The sequence below is a fragment of the Amblyomma americanum genome, chromosome 3, assembly GCF_052857255.1.
Source record: "Amblyomma americanum isolate KBUSLIRL-KWMA chromosome 3, ASM5285725v1, whole genome shotgun sequence".
NCBI classification, from domain to species: domain Eukaryota; kingdom Metazoa; phylum Arthropoda; class Arachnida; order Ixodida; family Ixodidae; genus Amblyomma; species Amblyomma americanum.
Window position 1 is genome coordinate 79,900,564 of NC_135499.1, and position 23,103 is coordinate 79,923,666.

Below are 23,103 nucleotides of genomic sequence, written 5' to 3' on the forward strand. Positions count from 1 at the left end.
TCTGCCGCCGTTAGCTTACGGTGTGGTGGGAGATTGTCATATCTGTCGGGGAAGATTATGTGGTGCTTGTGTAGGCTAGGAAAGGTGTTCGTCTGTAGTTGTCGCCATTCCCTCGCCTCTGCCGCCGTTAGCTTACGGTGTGGTGGGAGATAGACTTGTCTTTGTGTTCGGAGAAGGAGAAGGCGCTCGCCGTACGTAGAGGTGAGAGGGGTGAGGTCGGGGAGGTTAGTCGCTCAGTTAGTATATTCTCGAGCTAGACTGTCCGTGGCCTCGTTTCCCTCGAGCCCCTCGTGCCCAGGAGTCCAAGTGATTTGGTGCTTGCATGTGGAATTTTGAACTTCTGGGGTAGTCAGAATGGGAGCGACGGAGTGTAGAAGTCTGCCAGAGAGGAAGAGGCGACACGCGGACTGGGAGTCGGTAATAATTTTATGCGTTGCATATTGCAATCACTCAGTTCAGCCCTTGGGCGCGGCCGGGCAGCCACCATTGACCTTTAGCGCAACCACGTGACGTGACGTCACGACAGCCGGAGGAAAAGCTGGGCCCCAACTCGCGCGGTCGCGCGCGGCCGCAGCCATCACCTGACTCCCGCTCCTCCCGCTAGGGGCGCTGCGCCGGCGCGTGACGTCACGGAGGAAAAGCTGGGCTCCAACTCGCGCGGTCGCGTGCGGCCGCAGCCACCACCTGACTCCCGCTCCTCCCGCTAGGGGCGCTGCGCTATGATTGACGTCACGGCATATGTATAAAAGAGATGCACTCCTTCGCCGGGACAGTCTTAGTCTTACAGCCAGATGCCGCCCACGGGTAAAGCAGTTCGACAGAGCGCAACTGCATTAGCTTCACCGGCAACCACGTATACAGCCGCTACAGCACTTCTCGCCTCACTACTGGTACTTGCACACAGAATGACCAAGAATTAAAATAGCTAAACAAAGTATTACCGAGTAAATCAAGTATAACCAAGTATTGCCGAGAAAATCGAGTGCCGCCAAGCAATACCTTGCCCTCAAAAAAAAAAAAGACCGCGCAATATGCAACGCATTCTTGGCTTAACCAAGCTAAGCCTGGCCACTTTTTTAGCTCATTTCCCGTAGCATCGCCGTGCTGGATTGCGAGGGCAATTGCAGCAGTTCTGCTACTGCGGTAGAGCAGTTTCGTAGGGAGGCGCTGGCAATTTCCTTGAAATTGGTGTCCAAGACGACCGCCACCGCGTTTGTTGAATCGGGGTACATGGCTGCGTCGACGTATACAGCATTTTGTGCCTGTCGATGTGTGCGGCGCAGATAGTCCATTCGCGCCTTTCGTCGTCCCTTTTGTGAGTCCGAGTGCATGTTCTTCGGGAGTGGAGCTACATACACGCGTGTTCGCAGTGTTGAGGGTAGGTTTCGGTTGTCCTGGACGGCGCGTATGTCAGCCGGGGAACCCACTCTTTCCAAGATTGCGCGTCCAGCTTTGGTGGTGAGGAGGCGTTCCTTTTGCGATGCTAGGGCGTCTTCTCGAATTTCTTCTATTGTGTTGGTCAGTCCCAGGTCCTCGAGGTGGCACCTGGCCGTGTACATCGGGAGGCCTAACGCATGTTTGTAGGCGGTACGGATGATGGCGTCTGCTTTGTCTCGCTCATTCCCCAGAAGTGGTAGGAATGGGAGACAGTATGACAGACGGCTCATAACTAGAGCCTGTATCAGTCGAATTGTATCCTCCTCTCTCATGCCTTTTCGGTTGCGGGTGATGCGCCGAATAATGCGGGAGATCTGGAGGGCAGTTGCCCGGAGACGCTGTAACGTGTGGTTGGCTTTCCTGTCGCTCTGAAGCCAAAGACCCAGGTAGCGGATAAGAGGGACTTCCTTTATACTCGTGCCTTCGAGGTAAACCTCGATGTTGCCGGGAGATTTGTAGGCATAGCCCTGAATGCGGATAATTCCGGATTTTTCGTGTGCGCAACGGAGGCCGCAATTTGCTGCTTGTCTTTCCACGCAATTGACTGCCTCTTGTAGGGTGTTTTCTTTGTCGGCAAGGGAACCCCAGGTGGACCAGATGGTAATATCATCGGCGTAGATAGTATAGCCGATGCCTTCAATAGCCTCGAGTGCTTTTGCCATGGCGATCATAGCTATATTGATGAGGAGAGGAGAGATGATAGAGCCTCGGGGAGTGCCTTTGTTGGGTGCCTGCTCTGTGCCAGAGCGGACATATCCTGTGCCAATCGTGGCCGTGCGGTTGCTGAGAAAGGTTTTGATGTAGTTGAAGGTCTTTGGTCCGCAATCGAGGGCGTTGAGCTCTTTCAGGTTGGCGTCGTAAGAAACGTTGTCAAAAGTGTCTTTCAGATCAAGTGCCATAATTAGGTGCTCGCCGCCTCTCGGGATGTTACTGAGTACTTCTTCCTTGAGAAGGAGGAAAGCGTCTTGCGTAGAAAGACCTTTCCTGAAGCCGATCATAGTGGGTGGAAAGAGGTTGTCCGCTATGTAGTTTTGGAGGCGGGCCTGAATAACGCGCTCGTATAGTTTGCCCAGGCAAGAGGTGAAGGAGATGGGTAGTAATGCTTCCAGGCTTGGTGGTTTGCCTTGTTTTGGGATAGTAACGATTTCGGAGTGTTTCCACTCGGCAGGGAGTTCTCCCTCCTCCCATAGGGTGTCATTTATGTAGGTAGTTAGGACCTCGATCTCTGACTTGCCCAGGTTTCGAATCATGCCATTTGTGATCTTTTCCTCGCCACCTGCCGTGTTGCGTGTGGCAGATCGAGCCGCGGCGTAAACCTCGGCAGTGGTGATGGGGGCGTCCAGCCTCTCCTTTGGGCCTCCCGTGCACGAGATTGTGCTGGGAGGATGGAGGGTACCGATGTATTTGGTTTTGAGGGCGGTGAGGAGGGCCGCGTCGTCTCCGGGGTACAAATGGGCGATTTTCTTAAGTGTACGGTTAATGGCAGACCGCGATGTTTGCGAATCGACGAGGCTGCGGAGGATCGCCCAGGTGCGGGAGGTCCCCAGCGTGCCGCGTAGTGACTCGCAAAATTCCTGCCAATTCTGTTGAGAGAGGTGTTGTGCATACTCTTGTGCTTCTGCCGTGATCTGTGATATGCGGAGTGTCAGGGGACGATTGAGGCGTTGGCGTTTCCATCTGCGAACCAGAGTCCGTCGGGTCTGCCACAACTTCAGAAGGTGACGATCGACCGCCGGATAATCGGGTGTGCATTGTACTTCGGTGGTGACCTCCTTGTGTGCTTTCCGAATCTGTCCTCTCCATTCGCGAATTGATTGAATGGGGTCTTCCGGAACGGGCTGTGCACGGTATTTAGTCTAGTCCGTGATTTTGGCTGTTCTCAGGGTGCGACGAACGTTTGCGGAGGTGATAGACGCGCTTAAGATGTAGTGGTCGCTACCTAATCACTCTCTGAGATTTGTCCACGTAGCGTTATGGATGTTCTTGACGATTGTAAGGTCAGGGCATGAATCGCGCGTGACGCTCCTTCCTTCTCGGGTTGCGTATAAAGGATCAGTAAGTATTTCCAGGCCCAGGGCATCCGGAGCTCGTACCACGCTCAGACCACGCAGCGAGTTCGTTTTGTAGCCCCATATCCTGCGGGGGGCGTTAAAGTCACCTAGTGCGATAAGCTGATGTGAAACCGCTAGCTGATCTGCCTCTTGAAGTATGTCATAGAAATCGGCCTTGGTTGCTCGTGGGGGGGTGATACACGTTCAGAACGAAGGTGCTCTTGCGGCCCCTCTTGGTGGGAATGACCTCGATCATGTTGTAGGTGATCTCCTGTTCTCTCAAGGAGTGTTCGACCACCGTGATGTCCTTAGAAACAAGGGTGGCAACTTTTGGCGAGCTCGCGTTGTGGACTGTGTAATATCCTGGGAGAGTCGGCGCTGGGACGGCTCCTACCTCTTGCAAGCAGATTATATGGGGTCGAATGAGGGTGACATTGATGTACGGTTTCAAGAGGCTTTGTTTTCTCCTGAAACTTCGGCAATTCCATTGTCAGATCTCTAGGCGGTCAGGAGTGCCTGATTTAGAGAGCGCAGCCATCCTGGTGGCTGGTAAAGCTCCTGACAGATTCGTTGTCGCTACTCATAGCGAACGCCGCGGTCGCGGACCGGTAGGTTTTTGCTCGAGTGTTGTCAGAGCTGGTAACACGTTTTCTGCTAGGGGCTTTGGTGTTTATCAGTGCTTGTAGGGTAACAATTTTGGCGTCATGTGCGTCCAGGCGTGCGCCTATTTGTGCGATTTGGGCTGAGAGCTGGGAGGTGAATGTTGTGAGAAGGGGGTTTTAGTTGTTCATAATGCTATTCAAGAGACATCCCTAAATTTATTCATATGTGTTGAGGAGGGGGGTGGTTGTCGGTTGGCGAGGTGTGGGAGTGGGTGTCGCCACTGGTGGTAGAAGTGGTTTGGGGGAAGTCTCAACGTCCCGGGGCGCGGGAGGTGATAGAGGTTGGACATGGGGGCTGGTGAGAGGAGTGCACTTGCGGGCTAGATCCGCTACCTCGGATTGTAACTTGTCGATAGTGTGTGCCATTTTTGCGTAGTCTTAGCATTTGGGTGGAGTGGGTGTGTTCGAAGGAACAGTGGGAGAGTTCTTAACGAGCTCTGCCCAGCTCACCTTTTTGTCCGTGGCCTTGGCTTCCCCTGGTGTGGCCGGCCAATTTCCTTTTTTTTGCTTGGGTGCAGGAGGAGGACGGGTTGACCGGTTGGTTGAGACGGATCTCGATCTGCTGCTACTGCTGCAGCTTTGGCTGGATGACTGGTCGTCCGTGCTGAACCAGCGCGGTGTCTGTGTTCGGGCCTGGTTGTCTTTCCTGGACCGGTGTTGTTCCTTGATGGGTGGGGTGGAGGATCGGACGGATGGTGGCTTTTGCTTGAGTAGTTTGAAGCGATTGGGGCACTCCTTGCTGCCGGTTTCGTGTGTTCCTCCGCACAGAGCACACTTCGGCAGGCACTGATGTCTGTGAAGAGGACTTTGGGCACCGCATTTCCTGCAGGCCACCAGGTCTGGTGTGGGGCACACATCGGAGCGATGACCCGGCTGCGTGCACACATAGCAGAATTGTCGGGCTGGGCGGTACAGATGGCAACGAAATTCCGCGCTCCACCCCCAAAGTACACAACTTTGGGGGTGGTCGGGCCGTTGAAAGTGATCAGCATTGACGATGTTCTGCCCATGCGTCGTACGTCGAGTACGGTGGTCCCGCGTGAGCGGATGTATAGGCCCGTCTGGAGAGCTTCCGGTGTCACGTGGTCCGGAATTCCGTGGATTACGCCCCGTCTGTCGTGCTCTGTGAAAGGTATGTAGGCGTTCACATCATGAGTGAGGTCTTCAGGGGACAGTGCCTTGATTTGTCGAAGTTCGTTGGCAACTTCTGCGTGTGGAGTGCTCGGTAGGAGGATATTTGAACCGTAGTGGGGGCGGAGGAGGTACCTTCCTTCCACCTGCTGCGGCTCTGGACAGGCGTTGCTTACTGCTTGGGCAAGATCGAGATTTCAGAAGTTCTTTAAAGCGAGTCTTCGGTGAGGTCGAATCACGATTTTGATGTCCGTTTGCGGTAGAGGCGGGAGGCGGACTCGAAGGCCGCGTTTCTTTGGCGTAGGATGTTTGTGAGTTGGTGGGGGGTCCTGGGAGTCGGTGCTGCCCTGTACTTGGCTGTTGGTTTCAGTCCGGGCTGCTTCGCGAAGCTTCCTTTCTTGATGTCTGCTCAAGGCTATCAGGGCCGCCGCGGTGGCTGAGTGGTTATTGCGCTCGGCTGCTGGCTCGAAAGACGCGGGTTGGATCCCGGCCGCGGCGGTCGAATTTCGAGGAAGGCGAAATTCTAGAGGCCCGTGTACTGCGCGATGCCAGTGCACGTTAAAAAACCCCAGGTGGTCGAAATTTCCAGAGCCCTTCACTACGGCGTCCCTCATAGCCTGAGTCGCTTTGGGACGTTAAACCCTCATAAACCTAAACCTAAACCTGCTTAAGGCTATCTTCCAGCCGTTGGGCAGAGGGGTAGTAGGCGGTGGCGAGGCCGGGGACGAACTGGTCATCGGACCGTTCTCCGTTCGGTCTTGACAGTCGGTTAAGTCCATGTCGGAATCCAAGACTTCATTTGTTGTTGGTGGCAGGGACGCTTCCGAGCTGATTTTCAGCGCCGCGCAGCGTGGCGCGGGGCGAGGCGTGGGCTGGAGGACCGCCCTTGTTGTGCTAGGTACAACGCGAGGCCTAGCGTTCCGCGCCTGGCTCGTAGCGTTAGAGTACTTTTCGGGCAAAAATGCAATGCAGTGGAGGTATGTGAGACGCCATAGTGAATAGGTCCGGATTATTTTCGGACACCTGAGGTTTTCCTTAGCTCACATGCAAAGCGCAGCACACTGATGTCTTATGCATTTCGCAGTCATCTAAATGCTGAAGCCACTCCCAATATTCGACCCCGCGATATTGATGTGATGAGTCGATAGCTGTAACAATTAATCCACAGTGATGAATCAGTCGTGAAATACTTTCATGAAAGACAGCAGACCAATTCGCTGCCGGGTAACTTGACCGTCACAGAAGGCGCCGCACAAATTAATTTGCAAACGAAACTAGTCACGTATGCGCAAATGATGCGATATTTCGGATTCCGATTACCTGTAGAAAATAAATGGCGCTAGCGGTGTCCGACATCCATCAATGAGTATTTCTTGCTGATATCCTATATGGCCTCTTCACTCGTTGTCTTCTAATAAGGAGTGATTTTTTGAACGTTGACTGATTTTTATTTTAAAAACTACAATATGTAATTTGATTTGGCCCCTACAGCCTGACAATATTGAACAGCAAGGCGGAGATTCTGAACTTTATAGAGCTCAATTACATGACTATTAATTTAATTTACGTATTACACTTTTTTTAGTTTTGATTTCAGGCGGCAAGAATGTATTGCTAATTCAGCGGCCATCAGTATGAACCGTAAGCCCAGTTTTTAAGTTTGCTTGATCACCAATATGGTTTGAAGCATCGAACGTCAAAAATAAGCATTTGAAAGCTCGTTGACTTAGATTTCCCGGATTGGGCGTTTAAAGAATAGCGCGCTCGCACTTCTGAAGATGCAAATGCAGACCGAGCTTGTGTATATTATTACGTAGAAGCCGCTTTTGTGATTTCAGAGACGAAGCTACACGCAGCGGTACCATTTTGTAAATGTGCAACGTGGGGAATACATCTCGGCGATCTTTCAAATGTGTATTTTTGACGTTCGATATTTTGATCCACATTGCCGAAGAAGAAAATAATTAAGAACAGGGTCGACTGCAATGTTTACGCCATTCGATTTCGCACTGTAATCTTGCTTTTTCAACAAAAATAAAACCTTGATTAGTTAATTGCAGGTAATTTATCTTCTAGTAATAAGACATCACACGTACATATTATCCACATTGGTCTACAGTCCACTTACGTGGACCGCGCGGACACATTTTTCGCAGTTCTTAAAATGAAGATTTGTATGCGTTCAAAAAACCACCCTGCAAGCAGGGAGATCATTGCAAGTATTTTGAATGACTGTACTTTGAGACATCAACCGCAACAAGATGAGTTGCGCTGAGTGGAGTTCACTTTATTACTTCTTTCAAATTAAACTTGAAGACATTGAAAAAAGCCTAAAGCCTTAAAAGGCCCTGTCTTCTATCTGAAGTTGACAGCAGGTACAACTGTGAAACACATTCACAAGGAAATGCTCCTGGTAAAGATACAACATAAACAGGCTAGGGATTATTACAGCTTATGCGCTGAAACAAAAGCATAATTCATTAGGTGACAGCATATTTGTATGTGCTAAGACCACAGCGAACGTAAATACGTAGCGGATTCCTACGCAGTGGAGGCCAAATAATCCTCAGCTACAAATGCTGGCTAAGGAACTGAAATCATCCTCACCGCCAGAACCTTGGCGGTTCTGTCAGCAAGGTCCGGATGCAGCGCGACCGAGAAGAGTGGGGCGATGTCGAACCCGACCAGCAGGCTTGCGGCCGTCTTCAGGACGTCCTCAGCTGATGCGTTATCAGGGTTGGTGAGGTTGAACCCAAGCGACGCCAGCGTTTTTCGGAGGTCATCGTTACTCGCCGAGGCTGGGCAAGAGTGTTGTAAAAGTTGTTGAAGTGATCCTTCTGAGTGGCAGGCGAACACTGCGAAACGAGGCGCACATAGAAAAGAGTGGAACGATTGTCGGTATATCAGATGGGCCTTAGAACATACGTGAGTGCACCCACAGAGGTTATTTTTTTCGGTGGCACTTATTTTGGATCCATATAAAGTGGGGCACGACGGTACTTTCGTCCTGCCTCCAAACTGTAGACAAGAGGTCTACCGGATGTGTAAGGGGCGCATGTCTTAGGGTTAATATCGTGACGTCATTGCCCACTCACATGTGAACGCCACCAGCACGGACAGTATAAGCACGGAATAAGAATTCGCGAGCATTCTGAAAGTTACACTGGCCTTGCTCTTAATGACGAGGAAGTGAAAGAGGGCGCAGTGACCGAGTCCTCTTGTACCGCGGTCATATGGACACATTCGTGCGGAACTAAGCTCAATGCAGGCCCAGCGTTCTTACACGGCCAATTCAGACGCGATCGAGCCCGATCCTGCTCTTTTCCAAGCAGGCTTCTGAAGGGGCTTCGGGAATTTCAGTCCCGGATGGGTGTTCGTACCCTCGTGCTCAGAAAACAACCAAGTAAGAACGGAATTGAAATTACCCGAAAGATTTTAGATAAAAACAAATTCTGGAATAACTTTTTTTTCAGTGCATGATTTAGAAGAAATATTTAATACTCTCCATACAACGGGCGCCTAGACAATATACCGGCTTATTCTTTCTTAAATGGATACAAATATTAAGACACCTTCACAAAAGTCGGCGCAGTGTGTGCAGGTTGTTTGCACAGCAAAACAAACATTACGAGCGAGGCATAGCTTAACTAAAAGGTGAGTAGTTCACAAAACAATGTGCAAACTTTTTATTGTATCCTTAGGGTTCATGATTTTGCAGCCAATTTGAAGGCGGACAACTTCGAATGAGAACCTTGTTTTTAAATTTGCTTAATTATCATTTTGTTTTTAATATTTTCATGCTAGAAAATGCGCCTTTGGAAGCTGCTTTATGTGGCGGCCCTTAACTGCACACTGATAAAAGGGAGTTGCTCGGATTTCTATTGCTGCGAATATAGACACAATGTTCGCATTTATTATGTAGAGGTTAACGTGATTTAGGAGACGATATCACGCTAAGCACTATAATTGTTATATAATTGGTCCACACTGGAAAGCCACAGGTCTCCAAAGTTTTTTTTACACTTTGTATTTCGAACCAATATGGTGATTCTGGAAAATCAGAAGAAAGGTTCGCGATCAATGCTGACGGCCTTGCTTTTCAAAATATAATCTCGCCCTATAAAGCAAAAAATTAAAAAGCTAAATAAATAATTTCGGTTATATTGTCGTGTCTAATTTTGAAAGAGTCAGGTTCGCAAAGTCTGCAGTAATATAATGCGCGCATCCACAGAAAGCACCGATGTACCTGTCACCGTCGGAAAAATAAAAGTCTGTGTAGATAAAAAGGGTCACGATATGGTTAACAAACGGAGCAGCGAAGCACGGTTCGGCAGCATGGCGATTTGCTTGATGTTTAGAAGGAACCTTCTGTAGCTACGTTATAACTACGGGGTTTTGTTCAGAGCGTTTAATTTCTTCGCTTACACTTGACTGCAAATAGTTTCAAGCTTATTTTTTGCCGCCATTTGCTCAACAGCATATGCATGGCGTGAAAGGTGTCATTTAACAACCCGAATATTCGATCGGTATCGACTGGGAACAAGTAGCAGCGTTATATGTTGAGCGGGCTCTGGACTCTGATAGGTATCGGACTGCTTGGGGATCAAAAATGCCTGTAAGGTAGCAGTATTAGCGGGAAAACGTGGTACAATCTTTTTTATCCGTGCGGACGAGAACTACGGTTGCGGTGGCTTCATTGGCTTATGTGTTTTTTATAAGGGCGAGTCAAAAGAAAGTGAGGCATGCGCGTAGCATACAGGCACCTCGCTTTACGAAAGTCACATGCAGGTGTGAAGAAAAATGTCCTTTATCGCTCTCACACACTGGATTTAACACGGTTTAGTGACATAGTGGAGGCTTCAAAAGCTGGACAGCGTGGTGTCGCTTTCTTTTGCGGGTAGTTAATTCGACTGTTTCCAATGTAAGCTTTGCCTTCGTGCTTCAAATTTGCAGTTTTGGCACGACGATTCGGCCCCGGCCCCAACTGCTGAGAAGAGGTCGTCGCCCTCATTTGTTATACCGGATCAGATGAGTAAAGCCAGAGCCGAACCTCTCCCGTCTTGTGGCGGTCGTTCAAAAAAGGTGCTGTTAAATTTTTTTAGATCGTCAGGGGCTCTCACTAATCTAATTTGCTCAGTCTTCAGAGGCTATCAATCGTTTCCAATACTGTGAAACGCTAGATAGGTCACGTGTCGCAGCCAAGAACAAACGACGTGGAAAATTCACAAATGGGGTCATCTTGCTGCACTACAATGCCCGTCCCCACGTCTCTAATGTGGTTAACACAAAACTGGCAAAGATAAAGTGGGAAACGCTGCAACGTACGCCATGCAGCCCAGACCTGTATCTCTGCGACTTCCACATTTTCGGGCAGTAGAAGAAACTGCTCAGGGGAACCAGATACGTATCGGACAATGACGTGAAAGAGTCGGTCAAACTTTCTGAAGCAGCGCAGGAAGTTTTATGAGACGAGAATCACGGCACTCGTTAGTCTGTGCGACAAATGTTTAAATGCTCATGGAGACTAGTTTTAAATAAAGTGTCCCGTTTGTAACATATTCGCTTTGGCTCACTTTTATTTGACTCGCCTTCGTAATAGAGAGAGCCATGAGTTTATAGCCGAGGAGTCATAATTTTGTACTGAACGAAATATAAAGAAATACGCAAAGACACTTGGGTGCAGTAAAATTACACTGGTATCTCAGTTTATTTGTCCTATATCTGCTAAAACATTCTTTTCTGAACAGCGCTTTAAAAATTCAAGTCAGAGATTACAGCGCACAAGACAGGGCTGAGTAAAAGGACCTGATAAACATACAGCGTCGTCTGTCTCGCTTCTTCTCTTAACGATGTATCTTAAGCGGTTCTACCCAACAATTGGCGTTCATAATAGAGCTTACCGACCATATCTGCTAAGGACTGAAATCAGAAGCATGTGCTGTGCATGCAAACGAAGAATCTATATCTGGCACCCTTTAGATATCTCGTCAAGAAAGGTTGTGGTTTCACATTTTCTTAAACTTCCTCGCGATAAATTCATTGGGCAGTGTAGTTGTGGCGTCTTCTAAGACTAATAGAATTCAAACAAAAATTGAGAAGTGTACGGCATCAGAGCACTGCCCATAAAATAGGCAATTTTCATCTAGCTAACTTTTTGTTCCTGCGACGCACCTTCAACGAAAGTAGGTAAGTTAAAAATATAAGGAGCCGTACACAAGACCTTATGCTACGGCACTTTTGCCAACATAGGCAGAGCTTCCTACTTGGCCGTTTCTAAAAGCTAGTGATATTGAAGGATTTTAGCAGTCATCACAACAAAATGAACTTAATACGGTCTGGTAGCACTTAGCAGCGCTCAGTGAGTCACACAATTAAATTTTAATTCACTACCTTATAATATGCTTCCAGCCGTGAATTCCTCGGCATTTGGGTGGCATCTCAGTAATGAATGGTCTTATTAGCCTTCAGACTCACTTCAAGGAGAAACTCTTAACTAGTATTTGCGCGCTAGATCAACTAGTTACCGACAGTGCGAATATTGTGTATACGCAATTGCTGCAATTTCTAACTAGGTTTAAGTTACGTGATCGAAGCCAACCTTAGCAAAACTCTTATAATTGCGATCATTTAAGCACGCATATTTTGAGCGCACACGTATCCAATGATAGCAAAGCAGCGCTCGTAAAGGGCACAGGGGAAATGACAGCATAAGAGGTGACTTAAGTCTAGAACATAGAAAATAGGTAATGCCAACTGAACCAGTTTTCTTTTTAACTGTAGGCGTCCGATATGAACCGCGCGAAGCACACCGTAGAGTAGGAAGTCCGCAAAGAGGAGATAAACAACACACAAGCCGTTATGACACAAGATTTGAAATCTCAAGTCCTTTGCGCACGATTGTGTATAACATTAGTGCTCACGGTTTAGTCGTTATAGCGCATGCGTTGTCACGTTGGCTTAAATCCCGGCTGTTTCAGCATTGTTCTTATGTGATGTGCGGCAACGAAGTGATCCTGAGCAAGAAACCTATTTAGAGTGGCAGGATATTCACAAAAGTAATGTGGTTTTTCACTTAGACATATCGCTCAAAAATTTTGATCGTTGATTAAGCAAGGAAATTTGTACTTAAGAGTGTGTGAGTGGCATGTATTAGTTAACCCATGGTAACTTAACTGCTGTCTGTTAATGAACAGTGTGAATGAGAAGACGACCAATGCAGTAGTTAATTAAATGGCCGTAGTTATGAATTCTTTTTTTTTCGGAATATACGCGTATAAATAGCGCACGCGGCATACATGTTGTTTTGCGTGATGAATGCAACTGACTTGAAAAGAATTTGTATATAAGAGATATCCATATACTCTGAGCCGCTGCTGTAATTCAGGGCAGAGCAAATGTCGATAACTGGATGAGATAACGGCACAGTCTTTCGCCGTGTCTCATGTATGCCAAAATGGCGGCCACTGTGCTGTCTGTTAAGCTTCTTATGAACGATAAAACAAAACATATCGAGCATGACAAGGCTATTTTTTCGGAGAGAATTTTACGATTAACACTTCTATGAAACATGCTGTAGCAGCGTTCACTAAACGTCTGCGCTCAATATGGTAGGCTTCCATATATGCTGCGGTGGCTTAGTTGCTTTACCATTGCGCTCCTGGCAGCGTCTTAGTTTCAGCCCTAGCCGCGGCGGCAGCATTCTAGGGGAACGTAAACAAAGGGCTCCAGTGTACTCCAATTTTTTAGCGCTTCAAGGACGCCGGTGGTCAAACACTTCAAGGCTCCAAGCATTGTTGGTTTTATACATGAGTATTTATTAAATGCTCAGACTGCGCACCATTTTTCATGCAGGCGCCGTAGACGTTTGTCAAAGGCTTCAGCGTCGAGGAGGAACCATCTGGAGAATAAAACAAGCAGGTTAACCGTTATTTGATTCGCGTTGTAAAAAACGACTATCAGCTTAGCTGCTTCGGTATTTTCATTTTTCGATATATATAGGCAAAGAATTTAAGGGAGACAACTACATAAGTAGAAATATAGACCACAATTTTGTTTCTCCACATATACTCGTTCTTCGGCTAGCAGTCCGGCTCAGTCCTCCAATCAAAGGGCGCGGTGACGCCGCCATTAAGCCTCTCCTCGGGCGGTGTGATGCGCATCAGCCACCGCAAGTGAGCGTGTCGCATCATACTACTCTTGCCATAGCCACCCTCAAGATGGGTGGCGCTTAGTTTGTACCGGCAGTTGCGAAATGATTTTGTAAACCTGTTTTTTTTTTAGATAGACGTCAATCTTAGAACATGCACCGCAGCCCTCTGCGCAACAGCGACTGCGGTGGAGGCGGTAGCAGGCAGATAACCCAGCAACGCTTCCATATAAGGCTGCAAAATTTTTGTGCCAAATCAGAGGTTTGTGAACAAATGTGGTTTTGTGAAAAAATGAATTTTGTGTGGTTCGTGCTTTGTGAAAAAATAAGAGGTCGTCCTGTGCTAAAGTAAGGTTGAGCAAGGAGTTAACGACAATAACGACTGTTTGGCTGCAAACACGACTTGTTGGCCATTGCAAACACCTTCTTTTATTCACTCAACTTCTGCTCAACCACTGCCAACACTGCCAAAACCGCCTTGTTCACACCACGTCAGTCTTCTTCTTTTGTTGCAACAGTGGCGGGCTTATGACACTGTTTAAGGTACTCGAAGGCATGGCCCATTTTGCTTGGTTCATGTTTGGCGCGAGACCGATGTGAAAGATCAACGCCCGGAGGTTCTATAGGCGAGCCCGTGGTAGCTTTCCATTACCGTCAACGGAGGCGGAGTTTGTATACGTCATCCACCATCTGTTCGCTTACGCCATTTAAAATGACGTCATGGAATGTTCTACCGCCACTGCTGTTTTGCCGAAAAGAAAATGTATGTTCACTTCTATCCACCAACTAACACGGCATTCGTCGTGGCTGTGACGTTCCGTAATCGCTTCCTATGATAACTTACTATAAGGACCCACAAAGATTGCGGAAATCGTTCACCGCGGCCAGTAATGCTAGCGCATTACAACGGAACAGTGCCTTGCCGAAGTGGCGATTCCTTGAGCAGAGATTGTGGGCCGCTTATGTTGCACAGGAGCGTGACTAATTATGTTCGGATTAGCACAAAAGCTACCAGAAAGTTGCCAGTCACAACTTGAGGAAGCCATGAATCAGCAGTTGAACGTTCGACAAGCACATGCAGGGGAGTCTAATGGAGCCGTTTGCCAAGCCCATGCCGTTTATCATTGGAACGAGCACGCGCTGCTCTGAATGTGTGGGCCACGAGCCTCTCAGCCTGCTCCAAAGGAAGACGCGTCCTTTGTCGTTTAAGCGCTCCTGCTTGAGCCAGTGAGAGAAGCGAGTTGCGACGCGTTCTTCCGGGGATCAGCAACCGGAAGAAAGAACGCCGCAACCGGACAAGGGTTCCACCGCGTCTCTCTACGCCCCTGAGGAGCGTTCGTTCAGTACGATAATTTATAGGATTGGACGAGAAGGCAGCAGGGCATCGCATTGTACTCTCAAGAATAACTTAAACGTCCTCCAAGCTCTCCTGGCTCTTTATATCGCCAAACCAAGCTGCGTACAAATACCGTATTAGGAAGTGTATTAAAACTGGGTCAATTTTTTTGTCGAGGTTAGTTGCTTCGACACGGCCGTTTTTATGTCAATAGACTTTGTACTGCATGTGACTAGAATTGTACTGCAATAGCTAAAACTAGCATGTGCGAGTTTTCGGACAAGTTATTCGTGAAAGAATCTGCCCGCTTGGCGGAGTTTGACCACAATGGTCTTTGGAAACTACACACAGGCGGCCAGAATCAAAATCACATTTAAAATATTGCTGCATCATTCTGAGGATTTACATAAGCAATTTTGGAGGCGCCAAATGTTATGGTCATGGTTATGGAATGCTGCGATTCATAAGCAAGAAAAATGAAAGCAGCAGACGAAGCTAGAAAGGTGTGCTCTGTATGCCTAATTTGACAGCCTACTATGGCAAGAATCTAAATGCGCTTCAATCTCATTGAAATGGCGTCGCAAAGCGCTCACCTTGCAGTAGAGTTTTGACGAGTTCTTCGATAGCACCAGCGATGGCGTCGTCCACGTCCTCGTACATCTGCGAAGCAGTTGACTTCACTCGCCAACTGGAGCAGGCGAATGCGTAGAAGTCGTCGCACGGGTCACGTCCGCTCTTGAAGATGCCAGACAGGCGCGACCCTGGGCATGCAAGACGAAAGAACACGGCGGTAAGCTTCAAGGACGAAGTCTTATAACATTACTGAACAAAAAGAACCTCCACAAGCTAAGGTTTAGAAAAACGCGAGTGCAGCTTATTGGTGAAACTTACAAAGAAGTAAACTGATGTCATAATTAAAAGCCATAGCATAAAACAATTAAACTAGAAATCTTTTGGTTGGAGACATGCCGCAGTTTACTATAACCTAATGCCAGTACGCTGACCTGAAAGACGCGGCTTCGACCCCGGTTCCCGGTGCTCGAATTTCGATGGAGGCGAAATTATAGACGCTCGAGTGCTGTGCGATGTCAGTGCGCGTTCAAGAACTCCAGGTGGTCGAAATATCCAGAGCCCTTCACTACTGCGTCTCTAATAGCGTGAGTCGCTTTGGGACGTTAAAGTGTCATAAAACATAAACCTAATGCCCGTACGAACTTACTTGGCCTCTTAGATATTTTCAAGCGATCATAAGGGTAGCGTTGAAGCTGAATATAAGTTGAAATATTTATTAATTTCAGCCGGGCGCATTTTCTTCGCACACCTCTGCACAATCTCACCAACATGCCGCGAACGTTTCTCGGTCATATAAGGTAAACTGAACACAGAAGCGCTGGCAGACGACGGACGTAACTGACACGTCTCGATTTCGGCGTGATTGCGGGTGTGCCTGATGTCTCGCCAAACGGAGTGAGTCGGATCCCCTTGTGTCTTTTGTTTCTGTATGGTGTGGCTTCAAAATGCGCCTGAGCGCTTCCCCTGCTTTATCGTTTGTTTGTTTTTTTTTGCTTTGAATGGCGCATGCTAATCGCCCTCCTTTGGTATTAAACATTAAACTTGTTAGTTCAGCGCACTGTGTGTCTCGTCCTCTCTTCGTCCGTCGTCTGCCAGCGCTTCAGTGTTCAGAATGTCAAACCAACTCGCCGAGCAACACGCTCCGCTTATACAGGACAATGTTCTTCTATAGCGCAGAAATGCACAGTACGCAAAGCACGCTAAAATGTCGTACACTCGAGGATATAGGAATCAACAGTAATGTGGAAGCTGTACTATTTTATAGAAGAAACGATTCAACGTGTTTGTCAAAGGCGGAAGTAGAACACAAGGCGTATCCTTTTTACAGCGGCCCTGCATCGAATATGTAGGCTTTCTTATGAGAACGCACTATAGGATAAGCATCACAAGTAGTAAAGAAATCATCAAGGAACAAATAATTCCTCATTCTATGCATTGCCTTTGCGGGCAACTGGCCGTCGTCGAAGGGTTGCTGCCATGGACCGCCTCATAGCAGAAAGGGGAACAGCTAAATCTTGAAGTGACAGAACGACGACCCACCTTAAACCTCTGTCATGTAGCAGTTGCCGGCGTGGTAGTGATCGCACGAAGTCAAAAGTTCGTAGCGCTAGCACCCTCCTTCAGCCCTTTGTTCGCACGTAAAGATGAGTAGAGATTGGACTATGTACTTGTCACGTTAATATGCATGTTTCCTTTGATCACCTTGCTGCAGAATTGGCCGTTCCGGGACTATAGCATGGTGACACGTATGCGTATTTGCGCAACTCTGTTTTTCTTGTATATTCTCGGAAGAAAGCTTCAATTCTTGATTCGCCTTCGAGAATTCGCTCTCAAAACAAAGTTTTAAGCAGCAGACACAACTTTAATTTTCACTGGACGTAGCTCACTAGCCGCATCATTACTTTCCGATCTCAGAGTTGCAACGCTCGGAGCTATGGCAGCTAATTTGGGCGATAGAAGGAGAAGATTACTTAAAGCGTATACTACGTCTAGTTGGTACTGGTCACATGAAAGAAAATTCCCAGTAAATCATCTAAACCGCTCTTACAAGAAACACGCGTCATAGAAAGGTTGGGAATGCGGTCAGTGTGGGGCATTTTCGAGGCCATCTGCGTAAGAGACCAATGAAGACAATAGATAGTGGCAGCATAGTGCGATCTATGATCCGTTTACGTGATCCGCTTCAGCAGAGCACGACTGCCTACGCCTTGATTGGTCCCGAAGCGGCAGGAGTGCGCGCAGCTGACGGGTACGTGGCGCAATCTGCCGCCTTTGGGCGATCTGCGCACGCGCAGTGGCACCCCGCGGAAGAGGGTCACGGTTGCGGATCCCATATCGCGCTATGCTATAAGTTTGTCAGCGGATCATCTCTTCTTCAACCAGTAAAAGCGGTCTCTTATCTTCTACATGCATGTCTGCTTGATTTCGTTGCCACTTTCAAGTGAGAATTAGTTATTTTGTTTTTGAGAAAAACGAATGGCGCAGCAACTGTCTTACATATCTCGGTAGACATGCGACCCGCGCCGTTAGGAAGGGATAAATGATGAAGTGAAATAAGAAGAGGTGCCGTAGTGGAGGGCTTCGGAATAATTTCGACCATCTGGCAAACTTTAACGTGCTGCGACCCAGCACAGCACAATGGCGCCTTTTGCGTTTCGCCTCCATCGAAACGCGGCCGCCGCGGTAAGGTTCGAACCCGGGTACTCTGGCTCAGTAGCCGAGCGCCGTAATCACTGAGCCCCGCGGCGTTTTGGTCAAATAAAAGACATTCGAAGATAGCGTCGCTTCCGTGTGTATAGGCTCTGTTCTAATCTTTGCGTTCTCTTAAGCTCTAGGCGTCATGAATTCAATCTTGAGAAGGGCTCACTGAGGGAGACGAATTCTTTTGTTTAAAGCTGAAGGTATGTCAAGAACTTCTCCGAAAGCTTACCTTCTCTCTTGCAGAAAGATGTGTTGCATAGGATTTGTTCCCCACCGCTGGGCCTCTTTGCTAAATCACAAAAACGAGCACAGGATAAGCGATCCTGCTCTGTTATGACGTTATTGTCATTGCATTCAGCAACACCTTTGAAAATGACGCACATTAGGTTCCTTTAATTCCCTTCGTTAGTAGACCACGAGTTTGAACGGCCTATGACATCACGGCCATCCTGCTGTCTACTGCAGAGCCATGGAAGCCCCTTCCTCTTTCTGAAATGCTTAACTTTTTTATTTCAACATTGTCAGTTTGCATTATGCCCTTAAAGGTAGTTATGAGCCAGGGTGTGTGAGCCCCAGTACGATGGAGAGACGAGTATAGAACTTGAGGATTGAAATCTGGAGGTCATAGTCACCGCAGGTGCTTAAATTTTACAGGTTTGAAACATCACGCTTCTTTACTTTTCACAGGGTCAGTACCCACCGTTTTAATCATAACATTCTGTGCCCCTTCCCAAAACACGCGAACTGAGCAATCGGTCTCAATGAGAACACGGCTTTGGCTGTAAGGACAGGTGCGATGCTTTTAAACGACATCGACGCAAAACCACTCTGTACCTAGGTCTCTATCTGGCTCCCTCTCGTGAAACACTTGTGCTCTGGAGGCGGCTCAGCCAAGACGAGCAGTTGTTTACACCCTATCACAGGAGCAAGGCTCGCATGTGCATATTTTGGAACATTCGCTAAGATTTCCTTTGAAGGAGATCACGTCTAGCAGGGCATTACAAGTTTTGCCATTATTGTCATGGTCAACACTCCAAACATGAATTATCCTCTACGGGAGCAAAAAGGAAGTAAGGTGCCCTCTAGAGCACCCTCTTTTAGGGTATTGTATACTTTTGGTGTGCCGAAGTAGATGTCTAAAATTAAATACACGGAATGCTTTCTCTCTGCAACAGAGGCATATTCCCACCGCAAAGCATAACAACATGATGCATTTAGCAGTAGGAGCAAGCTTTTAAACCCGGCACCGGATGTCTTGAGGTCAGCAAGTAGAAGATACTGAAACCTCCATTAGGATCTTCGTAACTATTACAAATTTGCATGTTTCGAAGTGGGTTTCGCATGTTGGTTTCTGTTGGGCAGCATAAGTATTCTGTATTTTTAGAGATGGTGATCTACCATAGGGCTTTGGCAGCATACCCTGTCCCTAAAAAGGAGTGCACTAGAAGACAGCTTACAATACTTTTACTCCCAAATAGGCCAAATCGTGTTGACAGTGTCCGCGGAATGTGGTGCGTCAGCAGGACGGCCTAGCTACTAGCAGCATGCGCTCTGTGTGCGAGCCCGTCTTCTCGTATGCTTTCTCTCGCCGCTCCACGATGAGGCGCTGAACTCCAGTCGACTCGACGCTGGGGTGATATAACTCAAGATTGGAGAGTTCTACATTGCAAGGTATTGCCTAGCACGGTATGAGCCTAACGCGCAAAGTCTAAATAATTCGCTCTAAAACTGCCAGTTTTTGAAGGCCTTCGAATGGCAACGCTCAACTATTCCACGTCGGTGCTACTTGCCCTTGCTTCCATATCTACAGCGTCTCTGGACATGGCAGGACAGGCACTGTGTTTTGATTTTCCAGCGTATCACATGAGTATTTGTAAACACTTAAGTAACAACAATAGCGCCATACGGAAGTTCGTTTTATGTTCACTTTCTGACAATTAAGGTTTCCGCGTTATTCAAAACGCTTTAAATATTCGTAAAATAATTGCTGCCGAGCTGGGAGGTTGGTGTGAAGTATAAACGACTACTAAATTGGCTGTTCGCGTCGTTTTCTTACGTCAAGCTTAGCACTGTATTGCGTAAACAACTTACTTGTGTTTTTCGGGACGCTGCTGGTAGAAATAACCTGAAACAAAGTGACACAACGCAAGGGGGAATTTAACTTCTGTATTCGACTCATCAATTGGACGAAATTTACACACTGCCTCCAATTATTGTAGAAAAGCGTCATAACGCGACTGTAGATGACAGCCGTCCAGCCTCCCTCTAGGTAGCCCCAACGGCATTCGTATCACGCCTGTGTGACGTTCGTTCGCGCGATAGGCTGCAAGAATGTTCGCTACTTGGTAGCTGAATGCCAGCGTCGCGCTATGTTCTTAACGCTCTGCAAAAATGAGGTCAATAGATCCGGCAAGCTAGTGTAATGGGGGCAGAAGGCAGCCACTTCGGTTAACAAAGCCACAATTTTCAACGCTGAAGACGACCCTGCTGCCAAAATGATTACTGCGATTCGTTAACCAACTCTGAGACCAACGAAAAAACGCACCCTTTCCTACGGGCCTAATAGGTAAGTGTAAGTTTCTTTCTACTTATTTCGTCCAACCGTTTTCACCCTACAGTTTATTTTTTTTCGACAGTGCCGTTATAGAGCTCGCCACTCTGATTTAAGTTGACGAAAGTTCAGTCTGCCGCCTTGATAGAAATTACGTTGCATGAAATTACCTGATTCGTAATTTGGATAGAATGAATTTTTTATAAGGCACAAATGGGAGCAGAATTCTCGAGCAGTAAGTATTATGCATTGCGCATAACGGATAAAATTTCTGAATCGCTCATCATATCGAAACTTAAAAGAAAAGATTTGACAGAAGTCTGTCGGGTTGGGAAAATTATTTAGTAGAAAGATGACTGACGCCAACCAGGTTCATTTTTGAAAAACACGACATTTCGGGACCGGCTCGGTCCCTACTTCACGGTGTGACTTGTTTTTTTATCATCGCAGGATGTCACAGTAGCAATATTTAGTGCTACGGTTTGTTCCAGTAAGCAGGAAATTATTGAGAAAAAATAATATTTCCAAAGACTTTGCAGAAAATAGTTATTTTACGCAAGAGATTACATTACAAGCGCTGACTGCTGCATCAAACACACCGAAATAAGAAATGGCTTCAGCAAGAAAAAGTGAACGAAAAGTTTTTGACAAAAAGCTTCCTGTGTTCGTTGCTTTACGCCATTCAAATTTATTATGAAACAACACGCTCAACAGCAAGTACTACTTTAATAGAAGAAAAAATCTTCGCAAGCTATTCTACGCCACAATACTCACCTTCGTGGTGGCATTAGAAACGGACGTGAAGTTGAGAGAATCTCCATCTGTCTCCACAGTGAACATTGATGTGTTTGCCTGCGGGTTTTTCGTCGACGACAGCGAACTGGAATTGTAATCCTCCGTGTCAGAAGTCAATGGCTTCGTCACGGAACTCCGGATTGAAGATCCTCTTTCTGTTACATTCCTACTGATTGGTTCGGTGGAGCGGGTCATCTGTGACAACGTAGGCGTCAAGGTTGTCTTGTTGACACTCGATATCTTGCTAGATGTTTCCTCGAACGGTCTTTGGGAGGATGTTTTCATACTTCGCACTGTACTCGCACTTCCTGGGCTCGATGACGAAACTGAACCAGTAAATATATCGGTTATATTCGCACCATTCGTAAAGTTCCCGTTTGGCGACGTCTTCATGGTTACGCCTTTGGAAGTTGATTCCACACTTGCCGTTGGTTTCATTGAGCTCGAACTCTGTGAAGAATTAGTGCTCGCATTTATCTCAGGCTGCACAATCACTGTCACAACCACCACGACTTCAATTCCAGATATATTGATGCTGAGGTTATGCCCCGATGGTTGTCCGCTTAAAACGGGTGTCAGAGTGCTTGCATTTAGTGGCATTGCAGAGCCAGTCGTCTCGGTAGTTTTCCGCGCTTCTGCTTCTGGCGCGGGAGCGAGGGCTCTTCCGTCATCTGTGTCTGGCAATGGTGTAAATACTGCACCGACGCTCTCAGTCGCTGACGTAACGTCCTCAGGAAGTGCTGAATTAGGTGTAGGCGCTTCGTCGTTTTCTCTGTGAGCCGACATAGAGCTGAAGACGTTCGAAGACGTTCCGTCATTGGCAAGCACCGGCAGGTGCGAGCTTTCCTTTGAAGTATCCGTCGAGCCTGCTGTCAGGGTAGTGGACGGGGTCTGCGTTGGCGAATCGCTTCCTCTTGAGACAGTTGTGAAGCTCTCATCCTGCAAAAAGCGCAATGTTATATCAGGCTTCTGGCGTTAGGCCCTTTTGTAGCCACTGAGAGTAAATAATTTATATTAATTTATATTAGTGTGTTTTAACAACCCGAAGCGACTCAGTCTTCGAATAATTTAGACCACCTGGGGTTCGCTGACGTGTGCTGATATCGGAGAGCACACGGAGTTTCTGTATTTCGCCTCCCTCGAAATATGGCCGCCGCGGATAAAACCGAACTCGCCATCTTGCGTCCAGCCCCTGAACGCCAAAGCCACTGAGACACCGCGGCGGGTTAAAGTAATGTTACCATGTTGCCCGCATTATCAGCTCTTCGGAGTTTCTTTTTAACTTTTTGGTTAGTTCGCGAGCTGATTGCAGGAAACAAATCAATTTGCTCAAATGCCAGAGTTCAGGTGACAAATATCGCATAGAGAGACGTACATATCCAAGTTTGGAGTAGGCTTTGCATATGGGACCGCAGATCCACACAACCTTCAAATGTCTTCAGGCGATAGGTTTTCTTTCCACCCGAGTAGTGGGGCATTCAAGGCACCCGTCAACTAGGAAACTTGCCTTAATCTCTCAATGAACCACTAAATGGAAATAACAACTTAAGCAAAACAGAGAGATTGTTCTTCGGAGACTATTCCGGCGCTTTTCTGCGCGGGAAAGAGTCTGCGCGTTATCGAGAAAACAGCAAATGAAAGCCTCGAAACCCTGACGCATTTGAGCCGCGTGCGGAGTATGGGCGTAGTAACCATATTTCTGTGACGCATTTGCAATAGAA

General features: G+C 47.5%; 1 protein-coding gene across 1 annotated transcript in view; it reads right to left on the reverse strand.

Moving 5' to 3' along the window:
* Positions 1 to 23,103, reverse strand: part of LOC144123101 (endothelin-converting enzyme 2-like) — an 80,617-nt gene that overhangs the window by 46,706 nt on the left and 10,808 nt on the right. Inside the window, exons 5-10 of the mRNA XM_077656006.1 lie at positions 21,362 to 22,321; positions 20,128 to 20,161; positions 18,266 to 18,325; positions 15,357 to 15,524; positions 13,119 to 13,178; positions 7,889 to 8,079 (exon numbers count right to left, since the gene is read on the reverse strand). Of these exons, the coding sequence (XP_077512132.1) occupies positions 7,889 to 8,079; positions 13,119 to 13,178; positions 15,357 to 15,524; positions 18,266 to 18,325; positions 20,128 to 20,161; positions 21,362 to 22,321 (1,473 nt within the window). The remainder of the gene's footprint in view (positions 1 to 7,888; positions 8,080 to 13,118; positions 13,179 to 15,356; positions 15,525 to 18,265; positions 18,326 to 20,127; positions 20,162 to 21,361; positions 22,322 to 23,103) is intronic.